This window comes from Cyanidioschyzon merolae, chromosome 7 (genome assembly GCF_000091205.1).
Source record: "Cyanidioschyzon merolae strain 10D DNA, chromosome 7, complete genome".
Classification (NCBI taxonomy): Eukaryota; Rhodophyta; class Bangiophyceae; order Cyanidiales; family Cyanidiaceae; genus Cyanidioschyzon; species Cyanidioschyzon merolae.
Window position 1 is genome coordinate 55,625 of NC_010133.1, and position 22,689 is coordinate 78,313.

General features: G+C 56.9%; 6 protein-coding genes and 1 non-coding gene across 7 annotated transcripts, besides 3 other annotated features; 3 read left to right on the top strand and 4 right to left on the bottom strand.

Annotated features, from left to right (window-relative positions):
- The first annotated feature begins 281 nt into the window (after positions 1-281).
- Positions 282-1,801: a sequence feature (possible transcribed region).
- Positions 719-2,758, bottom strand: CYME_CMG021C (sulfite reductase, ferredoxin dependent; the record flags this gene model as incomplete). The annotated part of the gene is made up of 1 exon (XM_005535783.1): positions 719-2,758. The coding sequence occupies one exon, from the start codon at positions 2,756-2,758 to the stop codon at positions 719-721; it is 2,040 nt and encodes a 679-aa protein (XP_005535840.1).
- CYME_CMG022C (hypothetical protein) lies at positions 1,529-2,440 on the top strand (the record flags this gene model as incomplete). Its single annotated transcript, XM_005535784.1, has 1 exon — positions 1,529-2,440. One exon carries the CDS (start codon positions 1,529-1,531, stop codon positions 2,438-2,440), a length of 912 nt encoding a protein of 303 aa, XP_005535841.1.
- A 2,649-nt stretch (positions 2,759-5,407) lies between the features above and the next one.
- On the bottom strand, positions 5,408-7,816 carry CYME_CMG023C (adenosylmethionine-8-amino-7-oxononanoate aminotransferase; the record flags this gene model as incomplete). The annotated part of the gene is made up of 1 exon (XM_005535785.1): positions 5,408-7,816. The coding sequence occupies one exon, from the start codon at positions 7,814-7,816 to the stop codon at positions 5,408-5,410; it is 2,409 nt and encodes an 802-aa protein (XP_005535842.1).
- Positions 7,817-8,622: 806 nt separating this feature from the next.
- Positions 8,623-9,369: a sequence feature (possible transcribed region).
- A 251-nt stretch (positions 9,370-9,620) lies between these two features.
- CYME_CMG025C (unknown RNA binding protein) lies at positions 9,621-13,076 on the top strand (the record flags this gene model as incomplete). The annotated part of the gene is made up of 1 exon (XM_005535786.1): positions 9,621-13,076. One exon carries the CDS (start codon positions 9,621-9,623, stop codon positions 13,074-13,076), a length of 3,456 nt encoding a protein of 1,151 aa, XP_005535843.1.
- Positions 13,077-13,972: 896 nt separating this feature from the next.
- Positions 13,973-16,932: a sequence feature (possible transcribed region).
- Positions 16,933-17,537: 605 nt separating this feature from the next.
- Positions 17,538-18,374, bottom strand: CYME_CMG027C (hypothetical protein, conserved; the record flags this gene model as incomplete). The annotated part of the gene is made up of 1 exon (XM_005535787.1): positions 17,538-18,374. The coding sequence occupies one exon, from the start codon at positions 18,372-18,374 to the stop codon at positions 17,538-17,540; it is 837 nt and encodes a 278-aa protein (XP_005535844.1).
- A 1,982-nt stretch (positions 18,375-20,356) lies between these two features.
- On the top strand, positions 20,357-20,980 carry CYME_CMG028C (similar to meiotic nuclear division protein Mnd1; the record flags this gene model as incomplete). The annotated part of the gene is made up of 1 exon (XM_005535788.1): positions 20,357-20,980. One exon carries the CDS (start codon positions 20,357-20,359, stop codon positions 20,978-20,980), a length of 624 nt encoding a protein of 207 aa, XP_005535845.1.
- CYME_CMG029T lies at positions 20,431-22,180 on the bottom strand. The gene has a single exon (XR_002461270.1). It is a non-coding gene; the product is annotated as a hypothetical transcript (transcript).
- Positions 22,181-22,689: the final 509 nt, after the last annotated feature.

Here is a 22,689-nt window from a genome sequence, read left to right on the forward strand (position 1 = left end):
CGGCATCGCACACCGCGGAACCCGGCAAATCGTGTGGCGGCGGTAGCGCCCGGCAGCGCATCGTCAAACCGGCGATGATCAGCATATGGCATGCCAATCAGCGACAATAATGGATCATTTAGTTCCAAAAATTACAAACTTACCATCGCTCGGTAGATCGCCGAGTCGCATGTACATTGCGGACGATGCGCAGCCGCCGTGCGTGCAGCGACCACCTGAACGGATGGCGCAGCTGATCGACTCGCGGTGACCCGCAGCGTTCGCCGTCTCAGATTCGGAACGGAAACGGATCGGATACCGATGGACTCGGGCGTCTCTATTGCCCAAAGCTTGCCTGCGCTGCGACCATATAGCGTCGCAGCAAGAAGCGAAAACTGAGCCTCATGGCACCGACCAAGTGCTGTGTCTTTCGCTGCTGCGCGCGAGCTGTGTTTGGGCGTAGCACTGCCTAGTGTCGGCGATTTGGCTATTCCCTGGTGCTAGCGCGCTGACACAAATGAGGTGCTCTGAATTTTTACGGTCACTGAAAAAGACGGCAGATAGCCCCTTGGTCGGCGCTTCGGTTTTAACAAGACTGCCAGGAGCCCGCGGCAACTCTGACATCAGCCTCTGCTATCGGTTCCCGCCTCATAGGCTGCACCCTTGAGGAATTCGTTCCAGCACGCACCCTGATCGCGTGCTTACCCGAGAATGCTGTTCATGGATTCGCCAGCAGCAGCTACGATACGGGCGCTGCCGGCACCCCATCCCAATAACGTTGCGCATACGCCTCGAGTTGCGCCTTCCCAACTCGATCGCAAAAGTCTCCAAAGGACTCGTCCGGCTCGCGTGCGCTTTTCCAGAATACAAACACCGGCTCCAGGACGCGCTCCACCTGATCGTCCGTCACCCGATCGATATACGGCCACGCGAGGCGCGTCTGCATCGGGCTCCCGCCCAGCCACACCTGATACGTACAATTCGGACCTGATCCGACGAATCCCAACTCGGCCATGTACGGACGCGTGCACCCGTTCGGGCATCCAGTCATGCGCATCACGAACGATGCGTGCGGCGAGATGCCGACTTTGGACAGCAGCTCGCGCACGCGCTGCACGTAGCGCGGCATGACACGCTCCGCCTCCGTGATCGCCGGCGGACACAGCGGCAACGCTGGACACGCCATCGCGTCACGCATCAGCGGATCCAGTGCGGATGCTGCCGTCTCGACGCCGAACGACGCCAGCAGCGTCTCGACGTCAGGGCGCGCTGTCGCTGGCACCTGCGTGATGAGAAGGTTCTGCTGCGGCGTACATACCAGGGGAAAGTTGAAGCGATCCGTTAGGGCACGGAGTGCTTTCTTCAGCTCGTCTTTGATCCGCCCGTTCTGTACGTAGAGGCCGAAAAACCAGCGTCCGTCTCCTTGCTCGCGCCAACCCAGATAATCCTGGAAAGTCCACGGCGGCATGGAGCGTATCGACTCTAGCGCACTGCCACCACCCACCATATACGACTTGACGAGTTCGCGGAATCGATCGATGCCCAGCCGATGCACCAGGTACTTCATCCGGGCGTTCGTGCGAACTGCACGATTGCCGTGGTCCCGCTGGGCAGCCAAGATCGCTTTGAGTGTGTCGTACAGCGCCGCTGCCGGTACGTACCCCAGCGGATCGGCAGCACGCGCGAAGGTCTCCTCTTTGTTATGAGTGCGACCCATGCCGCCGCCGACGAGAATATTGGCACCTTCCAGTTGACCCTGCGCATCACAAAAAACGACGATTCCAATGTCGTGTGTGTAGATGTCGATAGAATTATCCCCGGGAACAGTGACACCAACTTTGAACTTGCGCGGAAGGTACAGCTTTCCGTAAAGCGGCTCGACGGAATCCTGCAGAACCTGACCACGCCCGTTATCCTCCGTCATGAGTCGTCGAACTTCGTCCATGTCCAGCTCCTTCTTCCAGTACTCGATGCTGGCGGCAAGCTCCCCATCGAGCCACAGATCCGCAAACGCGTGCGACTGAATCGCGAACAGCTCTGCCACCATTCTGGCAACGTGTCGTGCCTGCGCATACGCGGCATCGACGAAGGGCGCCGGCGGCGCGATGACGTTGCGCGAGCAGTCGCCGCTCGCACCATACAGCCCGCCGCCCGCTCGCACGATGCTCTGGACGACGGTTTTCAGATTGGATTTATGGATGCCGTGGATTTGGAACGAAGAGCGCGTCGTGAGCCGCAGCGTCTTGTTCCCATAGGTTTCACTGATGTCGTCGAGTGTCGTATACAGCGAAGGCGGACACTCGCCGGCGGGCATTTTCAGACGGAGCATGAACTGGTATTTCTTGAGCTCCCCGCGAACACGTTGATCTCGGTTATCTTGGAGATATCCGCCATGGAACTTGATAAGTCCGATGCAGTCATCGGAGATGAAGATCTGGTCGTTGCCCAGTTCTTCCATTAATGGGTGACGAAGATAGTCCGAGTTCAGTTTCGGCAACTCGTATGGATTTAGCTTGAGCTGGTCGAGTGTCCCGTCACGGATTGCTTCCTCGATATGCTTCCGCGTTGTGATCGGCACGACCGTATGCTTCTTCCGAGACTGTTCAGATGAGAGGTTTGCTATGATGTTCCGCCGGGCGGTTCGGCACTGCCGTTGGCGTCGTAGTCGGTCTCGCAACAGTACCTCGGTCAACGGATAAACGCCCGGTGCTGCGGAACCGGTGGGTGCCAAACCTCTGCGAGCGCCGACTAGAGGTTTTGCGTACGTGACGAACATCATCAGAGTATACCGCACGCGCAACTATGTTGAAGGCGCTGCTCTGGCACGAGCTCGAATGGCCAGCAGAGCTTAAACGAAGTAAGGCAAAAGCCATCCTGAATTCATGCGTTCCTATCGATCCCACGGGTGCGTGTTATCCAACGGATCACGGATCCGTTGAGCATCGCAGACCTGTCCAGTTAAGTCTATAGTTGGCTCGTTTTGAATCTCTTCGCAAAGGCGCGCAGCGTGCCCCACGCGCACACGTGCCGAAGATTCGTGCGATGCCGATCCGGCCTCATAGCGGACACGTGTCGCAAGGAAATGCCGTGCACGCAGCGTCCTTCCCATGGCCGTTATGTACAGTATGATTCATGTTAATTGTTTTAAGTGGACAAGTCTTGACACATGCCAGTGTTCTCCAACCGTGCGCTTCCTATCAGCGCGCGGTGAAGCATCGCTCGATTCACCTACTTCCAAGTTCCATAACCCTTACCTCTTCTTGGATATACTAGCCGCTTCATACGTTCTATCGTTCGCCGCGTGCCTGCCCTGCTGCATCTGGAATAGCGATTATAGTGCCGGTGCGGTCGTAGCACGGTTACGGAACGGCGTTGCAGTTCCACAGAGGGCGTCGGCGCGAGAGTATACATGAATATCCACACACAGACGCCTCTCAGCTATTCTTGACCGGCCGACTTCTATCGGTTTCAGTTTCTGCTAGAACACTTCCAGCTTGAGAGGCTGCACCACAAAACTCGATCGCGACAGCTCCTCGGATGTCGTCTTCAACACTGCATATCGTCGGATATTGATAGCGGCGTCAAAGTCTCGGTTCACGAATTCCGTCTGTTCATTGGCTCAGGTGGGACTCAACAAAGCAAGGATTCCTAGAACTCGCGCCTTCTGTGCAAGCAAGGCCTCGTCATCGCACCGTCGGGAAGCACCTGTTGACGCCAATCTCCCCTCTTGTTCTTCGTATTCTTTTTCACTTGCTCTTCTTCGCTCGATGGTATGCGAGAGGAGGATTGTTTTCGTTTTTCCTTTCGCGGCAGCCGGCGACAGCGGGCCCCCAGGATCCCTGCCGTCCACGCCCGTTCCTTTCCCTTGAATTTTATTTCTCCAAATGAAAGCACTTTGAGCACATCTGCTGTACGCTGCGAGAAAGTACTTGATGACATGCACCCGGGTCTGAAACACATTTGAGTTGAACGACGGTAAGATTCATATGCAACGCTAAATTTTTTGCACCGATCCCGCCTCAAGCTATTTCTTCCGAACGTTTCCTACGATGCACAGTATAATTATTATTCCCAATCCATCCATAAGCGCTTACGGATGCATACGTCGTTCGAGGACCCCTGGTCTTTTTTTCGGAGTGGTTCGCTCACCGCTTTGCTGCCGGCACTCGTTTCGATACAGGAATCGAGGTGGTTCACGACAACCTCGAATACATATTCGTGAATTGGCCTGTATCCTCATCCAATGCGAACGTGCAAGCCGCTGCTCTTCTGCATTCCGGAGGTATCGCATGCCGGAATCACGCATTTTCATGCCCGGAATCTTTCTGTATCGAGGCAGCGAATAAGTGCAGAAAATTCCCACCTTTACATGGGCACGAAAAGCATTTCGTCTTCGCCTGCTAGCGAATTCTGCACTGGTTCATGGCGAGTCATCACTGAATGTGTCACGTCCAACAATCCGCTGCGTTCGAATGGCCAATGGCCCTCTCGTTGTGGTGAACGACGCACTGGCATTCGCCAGCATCTTGATACGTCTCACAGGATGTGCTCGCGGGGACTCGCGACTTTTCCTTTTGCATTTCGAACGGTCTTGGACTTGGACGTTCTCTTCGCAGCAATCGCTTCTAGTGGAGTGTGCGTCATCGCGTCGCACGATACAAGCAATGGCCAGCTCGATAGATGTCGATCTGTTTTCTTTCCTGGATTTTCATCGCAGTATTTGTTCCATCACGAACATTACCGAGTTCCACAAATACTTTATCGAATGGAACAGTGTGCACTTGCATTTGCAGCAGAGAGCGTACGTGCCGAGAGCATCATCTGCAAGTAGCCCGTGCGTATAGGGTACGGTATCGGGCACGCAAACCGAGACAGGTATAGACAATGCCCTTCTATACCCGTCAGTAACGTGTAACAATCGATGAAGCAAGCGCTCACACTCGACAGCATGGCTCCCCGGAGTGGCAGCATGGTGTACGCGTGCGAACATTCGACCGCAGTCGGCTGGCACCGCCGCATACGGCAAACCTCTTTCGCATACGCAGCAGATGAGCATACCAAGCGAAAAGTAGACCGCAACGCCGACCTACGCATCCAGTGCGTCCCCCGAAGCCGGAAGCAGCCAAATACTGACTCTAATGTTGCCGGCAACATCCTTCACCAGCTGACAAAGAAGCCGGAAGGACCAGAGCGTCCAGCGTACTACACTCCAGAGGTAAAAGAGATGACTCTGAACCAGTCACAGAAAAAAGCCTGAAAATCCTCATTATGAAAATAATGGGAAAAGATTCAAACTTTAGCGCGTATGCCCTTGTTCGCAAAATGAGCCCGCTCCATTTCGTACGAACACGGGTGTCCTAGCGTATCCGCGTCCCGATCGCCTCGATTCAAATCATAAATCCTACTTCATAAACCAGGTTACCTGCTTTCAAACAATAGGAGTCACTGTCGCGGCATTCGCCGTCTCTTTTGAAACAGCTGCCAAGTCGAGTGCCCGGTCTAGAGCCCGAACCAGGTCTGCTGCCCGATGGAGCGGCGTCTGCGCTGGAGCTACCAGCGCGTATACCGTGGTGCCCAGCGGTCGCAGGTAGATGCCATGCTGCTGGCGAGCAATGCTCAGCACTCGCGTCTGACGGGCTGCAAGAAGCCGCTCGTCCGCCTGTTCAGCTGAGGTCAGCGGTGTGAGTTGCACAGCCAACACGCTTCCAATCGCAGACACCGCACCAACACCAGGTTTGGTTGAGAGCGCTCTCACGGGTGCCAGCAACGCACCGTCGAACACGCGCGTCTCCGCGGAGGTTAGCCGCTCATAGATGGAGAGGGCTGCGTTCGCCGCTGCGCATCCCGCCGGATACGCAGAGTACGAGTGTCCGTGGAGGAGAGCGTCGGCTCGCTTTTCCCCCAAAAATGCAGTAAACACCTCCTCAGACGACAGGGTAACAGCCAACGGGAGCGCACCGCCGGTGAGCAACTTGCCATATGCGGCAATGTCGGGCTCACGATCGAGAATGCTGGCACCAGTGAGGGCGCCAAGCCGCCAGAAGGCCGTGAAAACCTCATCGAAAACGACCGGGATTGCCCGCTGCCGACAAGCATCGATCAGCGCTTGTTGATATACGACGTCGATGATACGCATGCCACCGGCGCCCTGTACCACTGGCTCGAGAACCAAAGCGCCCAGTGGCATCGATTCGTGTCGCGCTAGTTCCTCTGCAATGCTGCGGTGGTACTCGCGATATCGCTCGTGACGTCGTCGCTGGGCAGCAGCGTCCAAGCCTTGCGGTGCATCTGGCTGCCAGTCACCGTTCCAGATCGCACAGTATGGCGGTTTGAGGAAAAGGCCCCGGCCTCGATACCAGGGCGTTTGAAGCTGGTTAAAGGTGGACGACGGTGAGCAGTCCATGGCGCCCAGGGTGTCCCCGTGGTAGCTCCCCTCGAGGCCGACAATGCCGACATCCGAGGCGCGTGACAGGTCGAAGAGCCCTCGTTTCTGAGCGAGGCGAAATGCCATCTTCAGACCGATCTCCATCGCAGTACTCCCGTTATCCGAGAAGAAAACACGAGACGCCCAGCCATTCCCGACGCTGTTTAGGAGGCGCTTGCTGAGCAGCCAAGCTGGCTCGTGAACGCACTCGGGGAACATAACGTGGCCGTAGCGTCCCAGCGCATTCCCTATCGATCGGTTTAGCGTCGGGTGACCGTGTCCGACTGACTGCGTCCACCAGGAGCCGCAGCCATCGAACCAACGCTCTTGAGTGAGCTCACTCGATGACGTTCTTTTCTGTGGACTCATTCCAGAGACGTCGCGCTTGACCGATTTGATAATCGTATAATCGTCGCCGTAAGCCGAGTCAATGAGCGTCGTCTGTGCTCGCTCCTCGGATGCAGACGGCATTCGCCGTGCCTGGTGTTGCGTGAAAGGCCACCACAGCACTTGGTCGCTCTCGCGAAGCATATCTTGCCAGCGTATCGCGCGACGACACCACCAGTGTCGGAGATGCTCTATGAATCGTTGAGCAGTTTCGTCGACGGACACCAAGCCTTGTGCTGGCTGTGCTAGAGATGCCTGCGCATGCGCATCAAAGACTCGCAAATAAGGCTCCACAATGGGCGTCTCTTCTGGGTCCAGCTGAGCGCGGATAGCGGCAGCATTGCGATCAGCGCTCTCGAGTCCGGGGCCCATGCCGAATACAATGGCCGGGACATCATAACCACGGCTTCGCAAAGCTTCATATGCGGCGAGCGTCGTCGATATACCTCCTAGTCGTGCATCGCCAACAAGGACGCCAGGTAGCCGTACCGCGCGATAAAAGTCCGCCTGGAGCGTGCCGCTGGCGCTCACCGGAGACAACACACCACCCGCTGTTTCAACCATGAACAGCGAAAGCCCTGCGTTTTTTAGTGCATTCTCGATATGCTCCAACACCGTGGACGAGTCTAGTTCGGGAGATGCCAGACCTCCCGCGGGTCGCTGGAGCGACGCATGTGAGAACGGCTCCCCGGCAGTAGCAGCTGCTGCTGCCTCCTGTGGGGAACGCGCTAGCCTCCACGCGTACAGCGTCCGGCATGAAAAAGCGTGCTCTCTGGACACATATTCCAGAGCATTTTCTGGTTCGTTGATACGGGTATCCGTTCCCAGGGCTTGTCTGAATACGAATCGAGCGTCGTGATCGGAAGGAAACCCCGTCTGCAGCGGCTTGAGGTAAAGCAGTGCTCCCCTAGCTCGGTCGCTGTCTCGCAAGTGAGCTCGGGCGAGCGCTGCACAAACCAACGTCTTTCCAACGTTGGTATTCGCGCCCCATACCTGGAAAGCGAGCCCGTAAAAGTTTCGTTGCATCCGAGAAGCGTCCAGATCACTCAGACCGGCCGTCTGGACGGCTCTGTGGTGCGCCCGACCAAGCCTCGCAGCGCCTTGCTAGCAACCCGCCGCACGCAAAAGGAAGCCCTGTTAAAGACTACGAAAGGTCACCAGTTCTAGCTCTATCCAAGCGGGTCTGGAAACGGCTTGACCGGCCTCGGACGCAGGCGTCGCTAGACAAACGACGGTGCTGCTTCTACGGCTTCAGACTGCTCGGTTCGCAGGCGTCGCCGTCACCAGAGTCGCGGCGGTCGCCGCTGAGCCGAAGGCTTCTCTAGTGGTGGTTGCGCAAGAACCGTTTGGAAACGAGCTCCACTCGCTGACTGAGGTCACTTTCAATGAAATGAACTTGAAGCTGTGTCCAGACTAGTGGGCGCAATCGAAGAAGAAAACATTCGAGGAAAGCGTTGATGCGCCTGTCCCGTGCATAAGACCGTACCGGGAACTACCATAAGCTCTGGTGCACGTGTTCCTCTGCCCCAGGATCGATGCATCCAACGCCTGGCATCCACCAGTGCACGATGCGTATCGACATCCAGGGATTTGGTGCGAATGCTTGTCTGCTTTTCCAGGAAGCAACGGACTAGGGTGCTACCTTCAATGACGTACCTGCATTGCTAATACCGCATCGTTGGCACGCGCGAACATGTCAACCGGTGCGTCGGTGAAGGAGGCGAAACGTCCCATGGAGTGCGACCCGGCGAGCAAACACCGCCAGAGGACACGCGGTAGACGCAGCATCGTAGGACACCGCGGGGGCAACAAGCTACGATCCCCCGAAGAGAAGCCTCGTTCATGTTTATGGAACGTATGGGTCCGGACACGACGACGATTGCAACCGTGGGTGTCGATCATCGTCGAGGTCTCGCAGATTACCGCTTCATTGCATGGGCACGATACCCTAAAGCAAAAATTGCCGCAGGATTCGCGGTATGCTTTTGCAGCGGATGCAGAGGCTCGTGCTGGCTAGCAGTTGCTCGCTAGAAAGCAGCGAGCGTAGAGCTGGCCAACTATGCGCAAACTCGTGGGGATCAGCGGCCAGCTAGTATCCCATCGCACTCTAGTCCGTTGTATGTCTAGGGCTGCTAGCTGGAGCGCAACCCCAAGCGTCCGCTGCCTCCAGAGTCGCGCTGCTTCCCCAGTTCACGTCCAGTTGGCTAGAGGTACGTCATCTCCACGCCCGAACAGTAGTCTATCAGGTATCCCGAACCGGAACCTCGAACGAGCGCGTGACGTCAACGGATGGAGTCCTTACTTCCGGGGGCCTCAATTTCGTACCATCATCCGATCCGTGAGCGCTCCATACGTGCGTGAAGCGCCAGTCCCAGACTTGGCAACTGCTAGTGCGCAACGCCCTTCACCTCCGCAAGTGTTACGTTGAGCCTGCATCCAACGCAAGTTACAGCTGCGGTTGGATGACCCTAAGCTTCAAAGCGTCCGAAAACGAGAAATTGCTCCACGACACCTGCTCTTTAGGGCGCTCGGCCTCAGGGCACCCGCTTCCCCGCCCAGAAACCGCAACCCCTCGAAATGCTGGCAAGTGCCCGCGCGATCCCAGCTTCACGAGGATCGCTCACTGATCTGCTGGGAAAGCGAAACATCGTACACTGTCGTGTTGCTAGGTTGTACTGGGTTTCAAAGCTGACCAGCACTCAGGGTCAGGCGAAGCAACGTTCGCATCAGTCGCTCATCATTGTCAGCGTCATCCAAACGTGGTTCTAGAGCTCGTTGGTTACGACGCTCTGGGAGGCGGCTGTGTCAGCACCGACCAGCCGAGCATACCATGTCGGTCGCGAAACGAAAACGAAGACCTGCTGTGCAGGAGCTTCACGGACATGTCGAAGGCTGGGACGGTCCCGAGTACGCATTCTTGCTGCCGGTAGGCGCTGCTGCGTGGCGTCTGCGTTTCGACGCATGGTCAGGTGCCCTGGCCGGCTCTACCGTCGTGCCGGAGCGGGAGCCCGTGGAGGGTTCGGCTTTTCCGGCTCAGGCGGGCCGTCAGTTCTCAGTAGAGGGTTTCCTCACTAGCACGAGGAGGCTGTCAGTGCATACAGCGCCAAAATCGCAGGCAGAGGCGGAGGCGGACGTACAGCTGAGACCCTGCGACCCGCGCAAGCACCCCGACTCGTTGGGAACGGGACATTGCAGGCTTCGCCTTCTTCCCGCGTTTCCGTCAGACGCGAATGATGCGAATGATGAACGAACATTGATCGTTTTGCATCTGAATAGGGCGATAACAGAAGCCTACCTTGTAGCCCAGTTTGGGCGCTACGGTCCCGTAGAGCAGGCGCTCGTGCATTGCGACGAGCGGGGCACCCCCATGGGATTTGCGAGCATCCGCATGAAGTCCAAAGACGCGTGCCGTCAAGCGCTTCGTGAAATGCACAACAAAATACTCATGGGCTCTCGAATACAAGTGTTTGTTGATCCAGGCGGAGATACGGCTGCCGCTCGACGACGAGCGTTAATCGATAGAAGGAACCGCTGGGAGCAGGAGCAACGAGCACAACTGGAGAAGCATCGTCGGCCTGTTGAAGCACAGGCGCTAGATGCAGCTGCCGGTGCTCGTGGCGTTCCCCACGCTAGCCAGCGACCTGCTGATCGATTGAGTTTGACGTCCGACCAGCAAGGCGCTAGTCCGGCGGCGAATGGCGCTAGAGCCGATACTCTTGGTGTACAGGGACCTGACGATCGACTGATTTTGGCGTCAGATCAGCAACGTACCAGCCCAGTAATGACTGCAAGCAGCGCACAGCACGCTGCTGTGACTCGATATGCTTCACGAGACGAACGCGACCCTCGGCAACGAGCGACTTGCGCTGGGCGTCATGGTCTCGTACGGAGCGTGCAAGCGTCTCTGGTGAATGACGCGAGTCGCCGTGCATTCGCTGACGCACCCGAACTGGATAGGGAGCGCCCAAATCACGCTGACAGGTCGGTTTCGGGTCTGGATGCGTACCGCTCAGCAACAGCACGAGGTACGATCGCCGGGAATGCCTCCCGTACTGAATCGGGGGTCAGCGTGGCCCGAACAGGGGCACCAACCGCTGGTGGCAGCTTTTCCGAAGATGCCAGGGTCATTCAAGTGGCGGGCGTTCCGGTAAAGACGCCGAGATCCGTACTCATGTCGGCGTTTCGACGATTCGGTAAGATTCTTCGGATCAAAGGATGTGCAGAGCCTGGGAAGCGCGATGCCAGCGAGTCAGCGGTAACGTCGACCGAAGCGGAATCGCAAACCCGTACGTTCCTCATGTACTTCAGAACGAGGGAGCAGGCGCTAGAAGCTGCAGCTCACATGGATCAGCACATGATCATGGGGAAGCGTGTTCGAGTCTCGTGTGTTGTCGACCAGGCAGTGGCGTCCGGTTCGCGTCCCGAAATTGGAAACGTCAGGGATGACGCTGTAGAGGGCGCAGGACATGCCCAGGGACTCTTGTCGAGAGCGTCGATGGGTGCAAATGGGCGACTGGTCCATTCGGGGGCATCTGGGCATCCATCTTGGAAGCGACTTTCAGAAAGAGGACGCAGCTGCACCAATGCGCCGTCAGGCGTTACCGAGGACGCTGCCGTACGGGGACGCGTCGCCGGAGACCGCACTTTATACAATGCAGCAAAGCCGGTCTGTCCGACAAACTTCTTGGTTTCCACTGAGATTCACGCGGTGCGTCTGAGCACGCTACCGTTCAATACACCGCACTATGAACTTAATGAGGCGTTGGCGAGCGCTCCCTGTTCTGTGCGAACTGTCGCTCGAGCGCCCTTCTGGTACGTCCTCTTCGCTGACGCCGCCGATTTGTATCGCTTTACACGTTGGCTTCGCAGTCGTAACCAGGAGCTGCTCGGTTGTAGCATTCTGTTCGAGGCTTGCCGGGTAACACTCGCAGAGGACGGCTCCGGAATCCACGAGGTGACGCTCATGAGGGCTGAGCGTTCCTTTGCGACGCGCCTGGAACTCCTGGATGCGATTGGCGACATCTTCGAAGGGCAAGTGCGTCATGCACTTCTGCGGGATCTGCATCGCGAGATTCTCGATAAGGTTGCACAACAAGTCATGGAGACGTTCGAGGCCCGCATGCGTGAAAAGCTCGCCCGTCAACGACTCGAATCCGGTGGCGACAAAGCAGCCAAACCTCCGCGAATGGGATCCGTTTCGCTGGACGTACTACCCGAGCTGGCGATGAGGCAGCGTTCGCGACGTTCGCCGGGGTCCCAGCCAGGAGCACCCCCCGACCCGCAGTCAGCAGTCGAGAAGGGAGCGAGTGCCTCATCTGCGGTGGCAGAACTGGCCCGTTTATCATCGCGATCTTCACTCGATCGCGCTGCACACGACTCGCTCTCAGTATCGCTCTTGGAAGATGTGGCGCCCGACGAGGACCAGGTGTACCTGCAAAGAGTTTTAGAGTGCTGCTTCCAACCGACGGACGATGTGCCGCCTCAGCTGAGCGCTTCGATCGTCAGTACCCTGGACCAAGACAAAAGCGATATCGCTACGCGCTACCGCGAGCACTGGAGCCCGTATCTGGAAACCTTGTTCGATACGCATGGAATATGTATCAAGCAGAAGCTGCAGGAACCAGAGCCGCCAGCAAACTCCACCGGCTGCGCGCGAACTGAAGGCTATGCGGCGTTTTCGCGTGAGCTCAAGGCATTCCGTTGGCGTCCGCCGAAACAAGTCATTATTCCGGCGGATGAGGCCCGGCGCTGGAGTGCCACCGGCAGCCTGCGTGGTACCCGCGTCGAGCAACGCCAGCTCCTCTCTGCGGTCAGTGATCGTGAACAGACCGTACTCTATCTGCAACAGCGCGAACGATTCCTGCGCTTCTACCGCTCTGGGATTCATGGCTACGGCTTGTGGGCGCTCGAGGACATCCCCGCCGGTGACTACATCATTGAATACCGCGGGGAGCTGGTACGCTCTGCTGTGGCCGACCTACGCGAACGTGCTTACCGCCAGCAGGGCATGGGCGACTCGTTCATGTTTCGTATCGACGCGGATACCGTTGTTGATGCAACCCACATTGGAAGCGTTGCCCGTTTCGTGAACCACAGCTGCGATCCGAACGCGATCGCCCGAATCGTGCAACTCGGTGGTGCATCCCATATTCTGTTTTACAGCAAGCGTTCGATCTGTGTGGGCGAGGAGATTACCTACGACTACAATTTTGATATTGAGGATGATGCCTCCGAGAAGGTACCATGTTTGTGTGGAGCACCCAATTGCCGTCAGTATTTGAACTGAGAACGACTGCGGGAGCTGCTCGGTGAACGACAGTTGAGCTGGAGCGACCAAGCGCGGCACACGCTCTTGCGAGAAACCGGTACCAGTTCTGAAACGCAGCACTGCGGCAGGGGCCGCTCTACAAACGCTGCCTTGGGAACCGTCCAGGTGCTACAGGCGCTCGGGCTGCGACGCTCAGAGCTGTGTTTCTTCTCGAGCGTACACAGCGCCTCTTACAGGAGCGATGCGCGTGTATCCTGGGGCACGGTACGCAGGCAGGGGTATTGCAAGCGTCCGGGGGCTCCCTGGATCCCAGCGCTTGCCATCGGCTGCGAGGCTATCCGGTATCACCAGAGCGCTGGAAATGGATCCGAGCTCCCCAGTGGCATCCGCGGAGCGACGTCCACGCGTGTTCAGCACCAGTCCAAGAGCGTGTACGCTTCAGTGCCTGGAGGAACTTGTAGAGCACGCCTACGCTACGGGACGCGGACGTTGCCTCCGTTCCGCTGGAAACGAAAGCTAGGATGCATCGAGCTTTGCTGGAGCGCCTGTGAACCGCCCGAGTCACTAACAATGAACGCGATGTGCCTATATCATTCGTTCCAAGTGAAACGCTTTCATCTATGGCGTTCCCCGGGTGTGCAGCAGAACCCAGAATGAGCCGTTTGGCGCTCAGACTTGTCCTCGTGATGCCGAAGCTTGTTGCCAGCGCAGGTCTTACGCCAGTCCCTTATCGAAGCGCTCTTCTAGTCCGAAGCGTCTCTACAAAACCTAGGAGAAACGTCCTGCTCCCAGTACACACACACACACACCATAAACCGCTTAGGCTGGTGCGGTACGGAGAGTACCGCCCGCAGCTGTTTCGTGGCATCCGCGTTCTCTATTGAAACGCGGTGAACCTCATGTGTTTGCGACACGTGCAGCGCGTTTCTCTCCTTCTGTTTCTCGGGTTTGCGGTACTTCTTGAGTTTGTGCCCAGTGAGGTGCACGGCTTCAGCTCCAACGACGTTCGAGCGAGACGCACTGTGTTTGTGGTCCACCCGCGCAGAGGCGGTACGCACCGTGTCTCGCTCGATACACCTCCGAACCCGGCAACGACGTGTACGTTTCGGTATGAGCAGGTGCAAGGTGCAACTCCGGAGACCTGGGAGCTTTTGATTTACGGAGATCGCACAGTAGGCGAGCTCGCTTGTCGAGCTCGGCGACTACCAGCGGCTCAAGCGACTGAACTTGGCGAGAACTTGGACGGTACCGGGATCGACTTAGCAGCCGAGCACGACTACGCTGCCCCGTCTTATCTGCTTTTCGAGGATATGCAGCTCGAACTTGGTGATAACGCGACGACAGTGATCGAAGCAGTGGCCTTCGACTCAAGCGGCGTACGGCTGGCGACCAGCGACCTCGTGTCGAGCGGTTCACAACTGCGGACGCGTTCGGGGTTCATGGGAAATCTTCGAAGCGTGATGCTGAAGGCGCTACTTTACTGACTCGATGCCTGGCGCTTACTGGTTTCGCTATCCTGCGCACATTGCGGGTGACTGCGGTGGAAGCGATGAGGTCTTAAGCGGAGATGTTGTGACCGCGCGACTGGCACAAGCGAGACAGAGAAGAAACCGGCGGCTTGATGTCCCGCACACACACCCCCCCGCCTGCTTGCATACAGTGGAACGATTGTTGGCAGGTATAGATGTAATGACGCGATATAGCAAGCATGCTTGTCTAGCGTGATGAGAGAAGCGCGCACATCGCTGACGCTGGTGCCACAAGCGCAGCTGCTGTCTACCTGTTTGAGGGTGTATGGCCAGGGGTCACGGATTGCGGGCATTGCCAAGCGCCGGGGTTGTTGCTGTGTGTATGTGTATGTGTGTGTGGTATACTTACAGGCCATGTCGTCTTGCACGTCGCGAGTCTGAAAGACTCACGAGTTTTTGCTAGATAAAAGAGATGCTCTGGTGTACACTGGTTCATTATGGCGGTGCGCTGATAGATGCAGGCATCGCGTTATTCAACGTGCGATGACTTTTGAAGTACATGGAACGTATAGCCATGTTTGATTTTGTTTGTTTTTCTGGCAGGTATGCAACGAAAGGAATGCGTTTCGCAGACTGGGGAAAGGTCGGCAAGAGGCTCGATGGCGCCACTACTGGCTAGCGAAGAGAGGCCTTCGCATCAGAAGCAGCACAGAGTGCCTCCCTGGGGTCCGAGTGCACGAGCCACCTTTTGCGTCCGTTCGATATAGACCGCAAATATCAGACCAAGGCTCATGATCGCATCGTAGACTCTTCTGCATGGAGCTTTACGACCACCACCGTAGTGAGCAGCGGCAGATATCTGCGACCAATACGAAGCATTCGAGCAACACCGCAAAGCGCACTGGCGAGATACCTTGCTGTTAACCGAGAGGAAACGGGAAGACGTGTTTGCGAGGACGTCAAAGACCGGACGGAATATCAATCTGTATGCACATTGCGCAGCATCTGGACCAGCGTCTACCAAAGAGACTCATTCGCACCCGTTCAGCCCAGATGAAGACAACGTCTTCGCGATGGTGGTGTTCGTGCATCCCGAATCCAGGTGCATCGAAGCACTCGCCGTACCTGTAGATCAAGAGCACGGAGCCAGCGACCCAGGAAGAAACCAGATGAAGCTGCTCGATCTCCGGGGATTCTCTCTGGTAGGCAGCTGGGAATGATCGGCACCAGAGGGTATACCAGAAAATGGAATGCTGTTATCAGCACCAATCGCGACGCTCCGAGCTCTGCATCCAGCAGCGGGCGATGCTTGCGTCCGTTTCATTCAGAGCGTGCCAAAAACGTCCAAACAGTTGATGCACGCGATACTCAGCGGGAATTCGGGACACCGCACCGGAGTCGCCGACAGTTTCGGCCGTATGGAGGCAACAAGCGCGCAAGTGTCGGGTTCTTCACTGATTTCGAACAGAAAATGACGAGAGGTTTGCGTCGTTTCGCGATAGCCTTCGGCGCTGGGCTTGAAGTTGCGCACACGCCCTGAACTCCTGCGCTCCGTCGACGAAAGCCGGCAGTGCGCACGGGAATCTGCGCTATACGATTCCCATCGGTGACTGAATCCCGGGCGACATCGATGCATCACGAGCGTGGGTGCTTGCTGCGACACGAATAGAAACAATCGTATGAAACAGCGTCGGATGCACGCCATGGTGTCCAGAAGGCTGAGCGGACGTCAGTTGGCGAGGCAATCGAAAAGCATTGCCCAGCTCGTGTGTGATGCCACCGGCTATCATGCACGCGAGCTCTCTCTCTCTCTGTGACGACTCGAACGCCTCCATTATTCACTGGGTATGACCAGTGCTTCGAGAGCGTCCAGCGGCCTTGTGTCGAGCGAACGTTCCCGAAAATCGTTTCGTAATCAGCCTGGGCATCTTGCTGAAAAGCTGCAGCCTTGCGTCCAGAAACACAATGCATCAGTGACCAGGAGAACGCGCACTGGATGCTCACCCCGCAGGAACACACCGCTGTGCTTCGGGTGAGCAATCCATCAAGGCTGCAGCGACGTGCACCCATCCACCGGTAACGGTATTCCTCAACAGTATTTGAGCGATCATGGGGTTCCACGAATCAACTGTAGAGCGTATATCGCACAGCGGTTGCCGTATCTGCCTAGGTGCTCGAAGATACTTGCCCGCAGAAACGCTGCTTGGTTTCGCGACACCTGAATTCGACTGGTAGGCAGGGGCCTGCAATGCGCCGCCATCGGGGATGGAGAAACAGTTGCTTCGGAAGCCGCTTTCTAACAGGCCGTTACAATCAGACAGCACCGGTTTGGGAACTCGCGTCGACGTCGGCAAGTCTGTACTGCCTCAATGCAGCGGCCTCGATAAAGCCGGCACTCAGTAAAATGCCGGTTCTACTGAGTTTCGATTTTATCGGCGAACCCTGTTCTGGGCATGGCTGTTGTAAAGGCATCTGCAGAAGCGGGAGTGCATACGTCCACAGCGGCTTCCGTTTTGCACATTGGGCCGTGTCTGATTGAATGCATCGATCACCTCCCGTGAAAATTCCTTTGAGAAAAGACTACAACGGAGGCGCTTCCATCCATGCCGCCCTCTGGCGGCAACAGATCCGCCTAATCCCCATCGCAGGGTACCAGGTGCAGTACTGCGGACAAGTGATATCCGCGGAAGCGACACTCCAGCCGACATCAGCCGCCTGCATTGATCGAAGTGACCGCCGCTTCTCACTCGACCATGCACTGTGTGAGCATTCGAGAGCAGCACGCAATTCATCACATACTATGTTCGACAAAGCCTGCGGTGTGCATTTCGCCAGAGATGCCAAAGACAAAACCGTTGTCGATGGCGGCTGGCCGAACCAGTTCAAAAAAGCGTCTCCAGGCATCTCTGAAGTTGTACGTTATGGAGCTTCGGGCCGAGAATCCGCATGCACTGCTCAGCGGCACGCCGCAGAATGTCCCGACGAGAACGTGCCTACACCACACCAGCCTTCAAGATAGGATAGACTCATCTTCGTCGTCAAGGACGCGCAAACTGGCCACTTCTACGATTCCTTGTTGATTTGTTTCGCGCTGAACGATTTCCTCGATCTCTCGAAACGCCCCAGGATCCGCCTGCACCGTCCAGAGAAGGGCACCGCCAGGCAACCACTCTTCCGACTCGCTCTCTACTGCGGCGCTGCCATCTTTCATTCGTACCGAGTCCGAACGAGAGGAACTGTGTGTACCGTCAGTTTCGCCTTGCTGCAACGGCTCCAGCCGGGCCTTGACCGCTTTGGCATCCCGCTGACTCGGTACGTGAATACGTAGACGCAGTCGTGCGCGCTCGAGGTCTAGACCACTCTGGGCTCGTAAGAGCGGTATCACTTCGAGCGCTTGTGCTTTTGCTGGTCGATTCGGCTGCACGGCAAAGTGGATCTCGCGAAGCGCTTTCTCAATGAGCCCAACAGGGAGCGGTTTCTTGGTCTCGCGACTGATGGTTTTCGCCGCCACAACACTCGCAATTTCATGAAGCTTTCGAGTGCTCTGGTACTGGCGCTCGCGGTCCGACACCTGCAAGTCGCCGTGGAGCAGAATCTGGAGCAGCACAGCGTGCCGATCCCTGGTGCCAAAACAGCGCTCGAGGTCTGCGTTTGCGGCTAGTTTTCCCTTGGACACGTTCTCAAACACGTCCTCTACCTGGATCACCTCGTCGAGATCGCGAACGTGCCCCTCACGGTACGCCATAACCATGTTCGGGTAGCATGCGATTTCGAAACGCTTGCCTCCTTTGCGCATGCGCACAACGCTCACGTTTGTAAGCCGTTTCTGAGTCACTGGTTGGAACATGATCACCCAGGAGAGGTTTCCTAGTTGTAAAATAGGTACACAGGCCACGAGCTGGCCCAGAAGGACCCCTACGCTCGGAGTGAATCAAGCAAATACCTCCACAAGCACGAACGCTCCTGCGAGTACCACCACGCTGAACACCAGTCGAGCAGGAGCGAGTGGGCGCGCGGCGTCCGCTGGCGACGTGTCCGTTTTCCGGTAACGCCACCGCTGCAGCGCGCCGGTCAGAGGCGTCACGCTCCTGTGACGCCTTAGGGGCATGCAAACGGCCCTGACAGCGATAGGATCGGTACCCGCGAACTGGATGAGGCGATTCCTCCCATGATTTGTTTGCTGAAGGTAGCGCTTGCTTGCTCGTGCTCGATGGCATGCTACAGGGTGCATGCCAGATGGCGAATGATGTTCGGTTCATTGGTCGATGTGGATCGTCATGGACGAGATGAGACTAGGGAAGAGGAGGCGGCAGGATATCTGGCGATCCGCGGCGTCGCTTGTCCATCGACGCGTAAGGCTCGTGTGCGGCGGCCGTTCGCTCTCGAAAATGGGCCATATGCTCCATCGGATATCCAGGTGCACGAAGGCTAGCGTATGCTATCTCTGCGGAAGCGCGTCCGAACATGAAGATCAATCATAATCCATCGCTGGTTGATACTTTGAGCGCTGCATACGCATCGGGACGCGCTGGAATTCGGGTACAGATGACCACGCACGCGTCCGCTGTGCTGCTCGGTGAGCGGGCGGTTGCGTTCACCAAAGTGCAGCCACGAGATGAAACGAGGTCGACGAGACTGCTTGGAAGCTCTCAGGGTGTTGCGACAGGTCGCTTTGTGGGCTACTGCTACCCACTGGATGCGGCGGAGACTCAAACGCACTCGCATGATTGCTATGAGCATCGCAGGGATGCCAGCGGGAATCACGAGGCATCTGTCGCTCAGAGAGCCCTCGATCACGAACAGGAATGGAGTGTTTCGAGTGCTGTACAGCGCAAGAGCGGACGCCAAGAATCAGAACCCTGGAGATGCATTCAGAAACGCGTGCCGGCTGGTGCCTATCCTTGGGAGGAAGATCCGGCGAATTGTGCATGTCCATACTGGGGCGTGCTGCGCCAAGTCCCGTATCGCGTACCGACAGGGTCACCTTCACTCGATCGCAAATTGGAGACTCGACCCCAGGATTCATCCTCACAACCGAGTTTCTCGAATGCATCGCGCCGCGAAAGCAGGTCTGTGTCCGCTGACTGCTCGAGCACAACCTGACAGTAAAAAAACCGGCCTCGCGCCCGATAGACCACACCCCGAGCTGACACCCACTCTAGCATTGCAAAGTTGCCCTGTGTACGTGCAGCACCAGCTCTAGAGGCGCTATTGTGAACGCGAATGGCAGACACGGCGCACGATGCCGTGTGCGCAATGACCACCAGCACCACCACCATCGACCAGCAGGATGGTAAATGGAACTCGCTCATCGTGCATGGATCAATGGACGTTTCCCGAAACGCCAATCTCAACGACTACGTCGGGAATTCCCTGGTCCGCATAAACCTGCTATCAGTCAAAGCGAATGCTGCGGGGTACCAGCATCATCGCCACAGGCACCATTCCAGGTAGCGAGCACGCGATCGCGGCAGCATCGAGCGCCACGCGACGTGGCGGGAAATGCGACACGCAGCCCAGATGTGCGATGCGTGATTGGCGCGTTTGCGGCAGTGCTCACGCAGGCTATCACTAATAGCGTTTCCAGGCGCTCTTTTCGATTTGTGCCACTCACTGGTGCTGTTCGTTGTGACGCTGAGTTCACGCAACATCAGCTCAGCTCGCTTACTCGAGACTCGAATCTGGTTACTGACTGCTGCCCGATCGTTGAGGTGTTCGAGTCTCGGAGCTATTGGAACGAGAACATTCGGGTGCTGACCCACAGGGTCCCGTTCGAGCACTGCGCGCTGTGAACGGCGTTATAGAAACGCACGAGGCAAAGTGCTGCATATGGCGAGCGGCAAGCGTAAAGGACTATCCTTCGATGACAAGAAAACCCGTTTGTTGGAGCTGTTCAATGAGACTTGCGATTTTTACACGTTAAAGGAGCTGGAGAAAATCGCCCCGAAACTGAAAGGAATCATCACCCAGTCCGTCAAAGATGTGTTACAGTCGCTCGTAGACGATGATCTGGTGAACTCGGATAAATGCGGTGTCCAGACCATTTACTGGTGTTTGCCCTCAGAAGCCGTTGCCAAGAGGCAACGTCGGCTTGATGCGCTGCAACAGCAGCTGGCGGAGAAACGCCAAAAACTGACAGCGCTACAGCGCCAGCTGGTCCAAGTCCAGGCGGGTCGCGAGGACAGCGTTGAGCGTACAGCCGTACTGGAGAGGCTTGCAGCTTGTGAAGCGGCCTGGCGTGAACGGCAACGAACGCTCGAGTCCTACCTCGAGTGCGACCCTGATGTCCTGGCGCAGCGCGAAACCGAAACCAAGACCCTGATTGAACAGGCAAATCGTTGGACCGATAATCTCTACGTCATTCGAAGCTACGTCCAACGAAATCTAGGAGTTGACCTCGACCTATTCGATCAGCAGTTTGAGCTTAAGCCTGCGCTGCAGTATTTGGAGTGAACACGCATGCACAGGGTGCGGTATACCGTGCCTGCGGCCAGCGCTCTACCTCTATGTGTGCGCTGAGCGTTGGGCGGTGCTGCGTTCGCAGGTCGTCGTTTTCGTGATATCCTAAGGCTTGCGATGCCTGTAGCGTTAATCGTGCGAAAGCGGATTCGTCACGGGAACTTGACCGAAAGTCGCCTGGTGCGTGCACCGCAACAGCACTCGATCCCGATGCGAAAGATCCTATGCGGTCTGATTCCTTTGTTCGTGGTAAAGGGAAAGCACCGTCAGAGGCTTGGGCCGCTCACGCGCTGCTCCGAGGCAGCCTGCTGCCGTCGTGGTATCGACGGCAGGCTGCGGTGCGATATACGCACTACAGTTGATTCGTGGAACCCCATGATCGCTCAAATACTGTTGAGGAATACCGTTACCGGTGGATGGGTGCACGTCGCTGCAGCCTTGATGGATTGCTCACCCGAAGCACAGCGGTGTGTTCCTGCGGGGTGAGCATCCAGTGCGCGTTCTCCTGGTCACTGATGCATTGTGTTTCTGGACGCAAGTCTGCAGCTTTTCAGCAAGATGCCCAGGCTGATTACGAAACGATTTTCGGGAACGTTCGCTCGACACAAGGCCGCTGGACGCTCTCGAAGCACTGGTCATACCCAGTGAATAATGGAGGCGTTCGAGTCGTCACACAGAGAGAGAGAGAGCTCGCGTGCATGATAGCCGGTGGCATCACACACGAGCTGGGCAATGCTTTTCGATTGCCTCGCCAACTGACGTCCGCTCAGCCTTCTGGACACCATGGCGTGCATCCGACGCTGTTTCATACGATTGTTTCTATTCGTGTCGCAGCAAGCACCCACGCTCGTGATGCATCGATGTCGCCCGGGATTCAGTCACCGATGGGAATCGTATAGCGCCGATTCCCGTGCGCACTGCCGGCTTTCGTCGACGGAGCGCAGGAGTTCAGGGCGTGTGCGCAACTTCAAGCCCAGCGCCGAAGGCTATCGCGAAACGACGCAAACCTCTCGTCATTTTCTGTTCGAAATCAGTGAAGAACCCGACACTTGCGCGCTTGTTGCCTCCATACGGCCGAAACTGTCGGCGACTCCGGTGCGGTGTCCCGAATTCCCGCTGAGTATCGCGTGCATCAACTGTTTGGGCGTTTTTGGCACGCTCTGAATGAAACGGACGCAAGCATCGCCCGCTGCTGGATGCAGAGCTCGGAGCGTCGCGATTGGTGCTGATAACAGCATTCCATTTTCTGGTATACCCTCTGGTGCCGATCATTCCCAGCTGCCTACCAGAGAGAATCCCCGGAGATCGAGCAGCTTCATCTGGTTTCTTCCTGGGTCGCTGGCTCCGTGCTCTTGATCTACAGGTACGGCGAGTGCTTCGATGCACCTGGATTCGGGATGCACGAACACCACCATCGCGAAGACGTTGTCTTCATCTGGGCTGAACGGGTGCGAATGAGTCTCTTTGGTAGACGCTGGTCCAGATGCTGCGCAATGTGCATACAGATTGATATTCCGTCCGGTCTTTGACGTCCTCGCAAACACGTCTTCCCGTTTCCTCTCGGTTAACAGCAAGGTGTCTCGCCAGTGCGCTTTGCGGTGTTGCTCGAATGCTTCGTATTGGTCGCAGATATCTGCCGCTGCTCACTACGGTGGTGGTCGTAAAGCTCCATGCAGAAGAGTCTACGATGCGATCATGAGCCT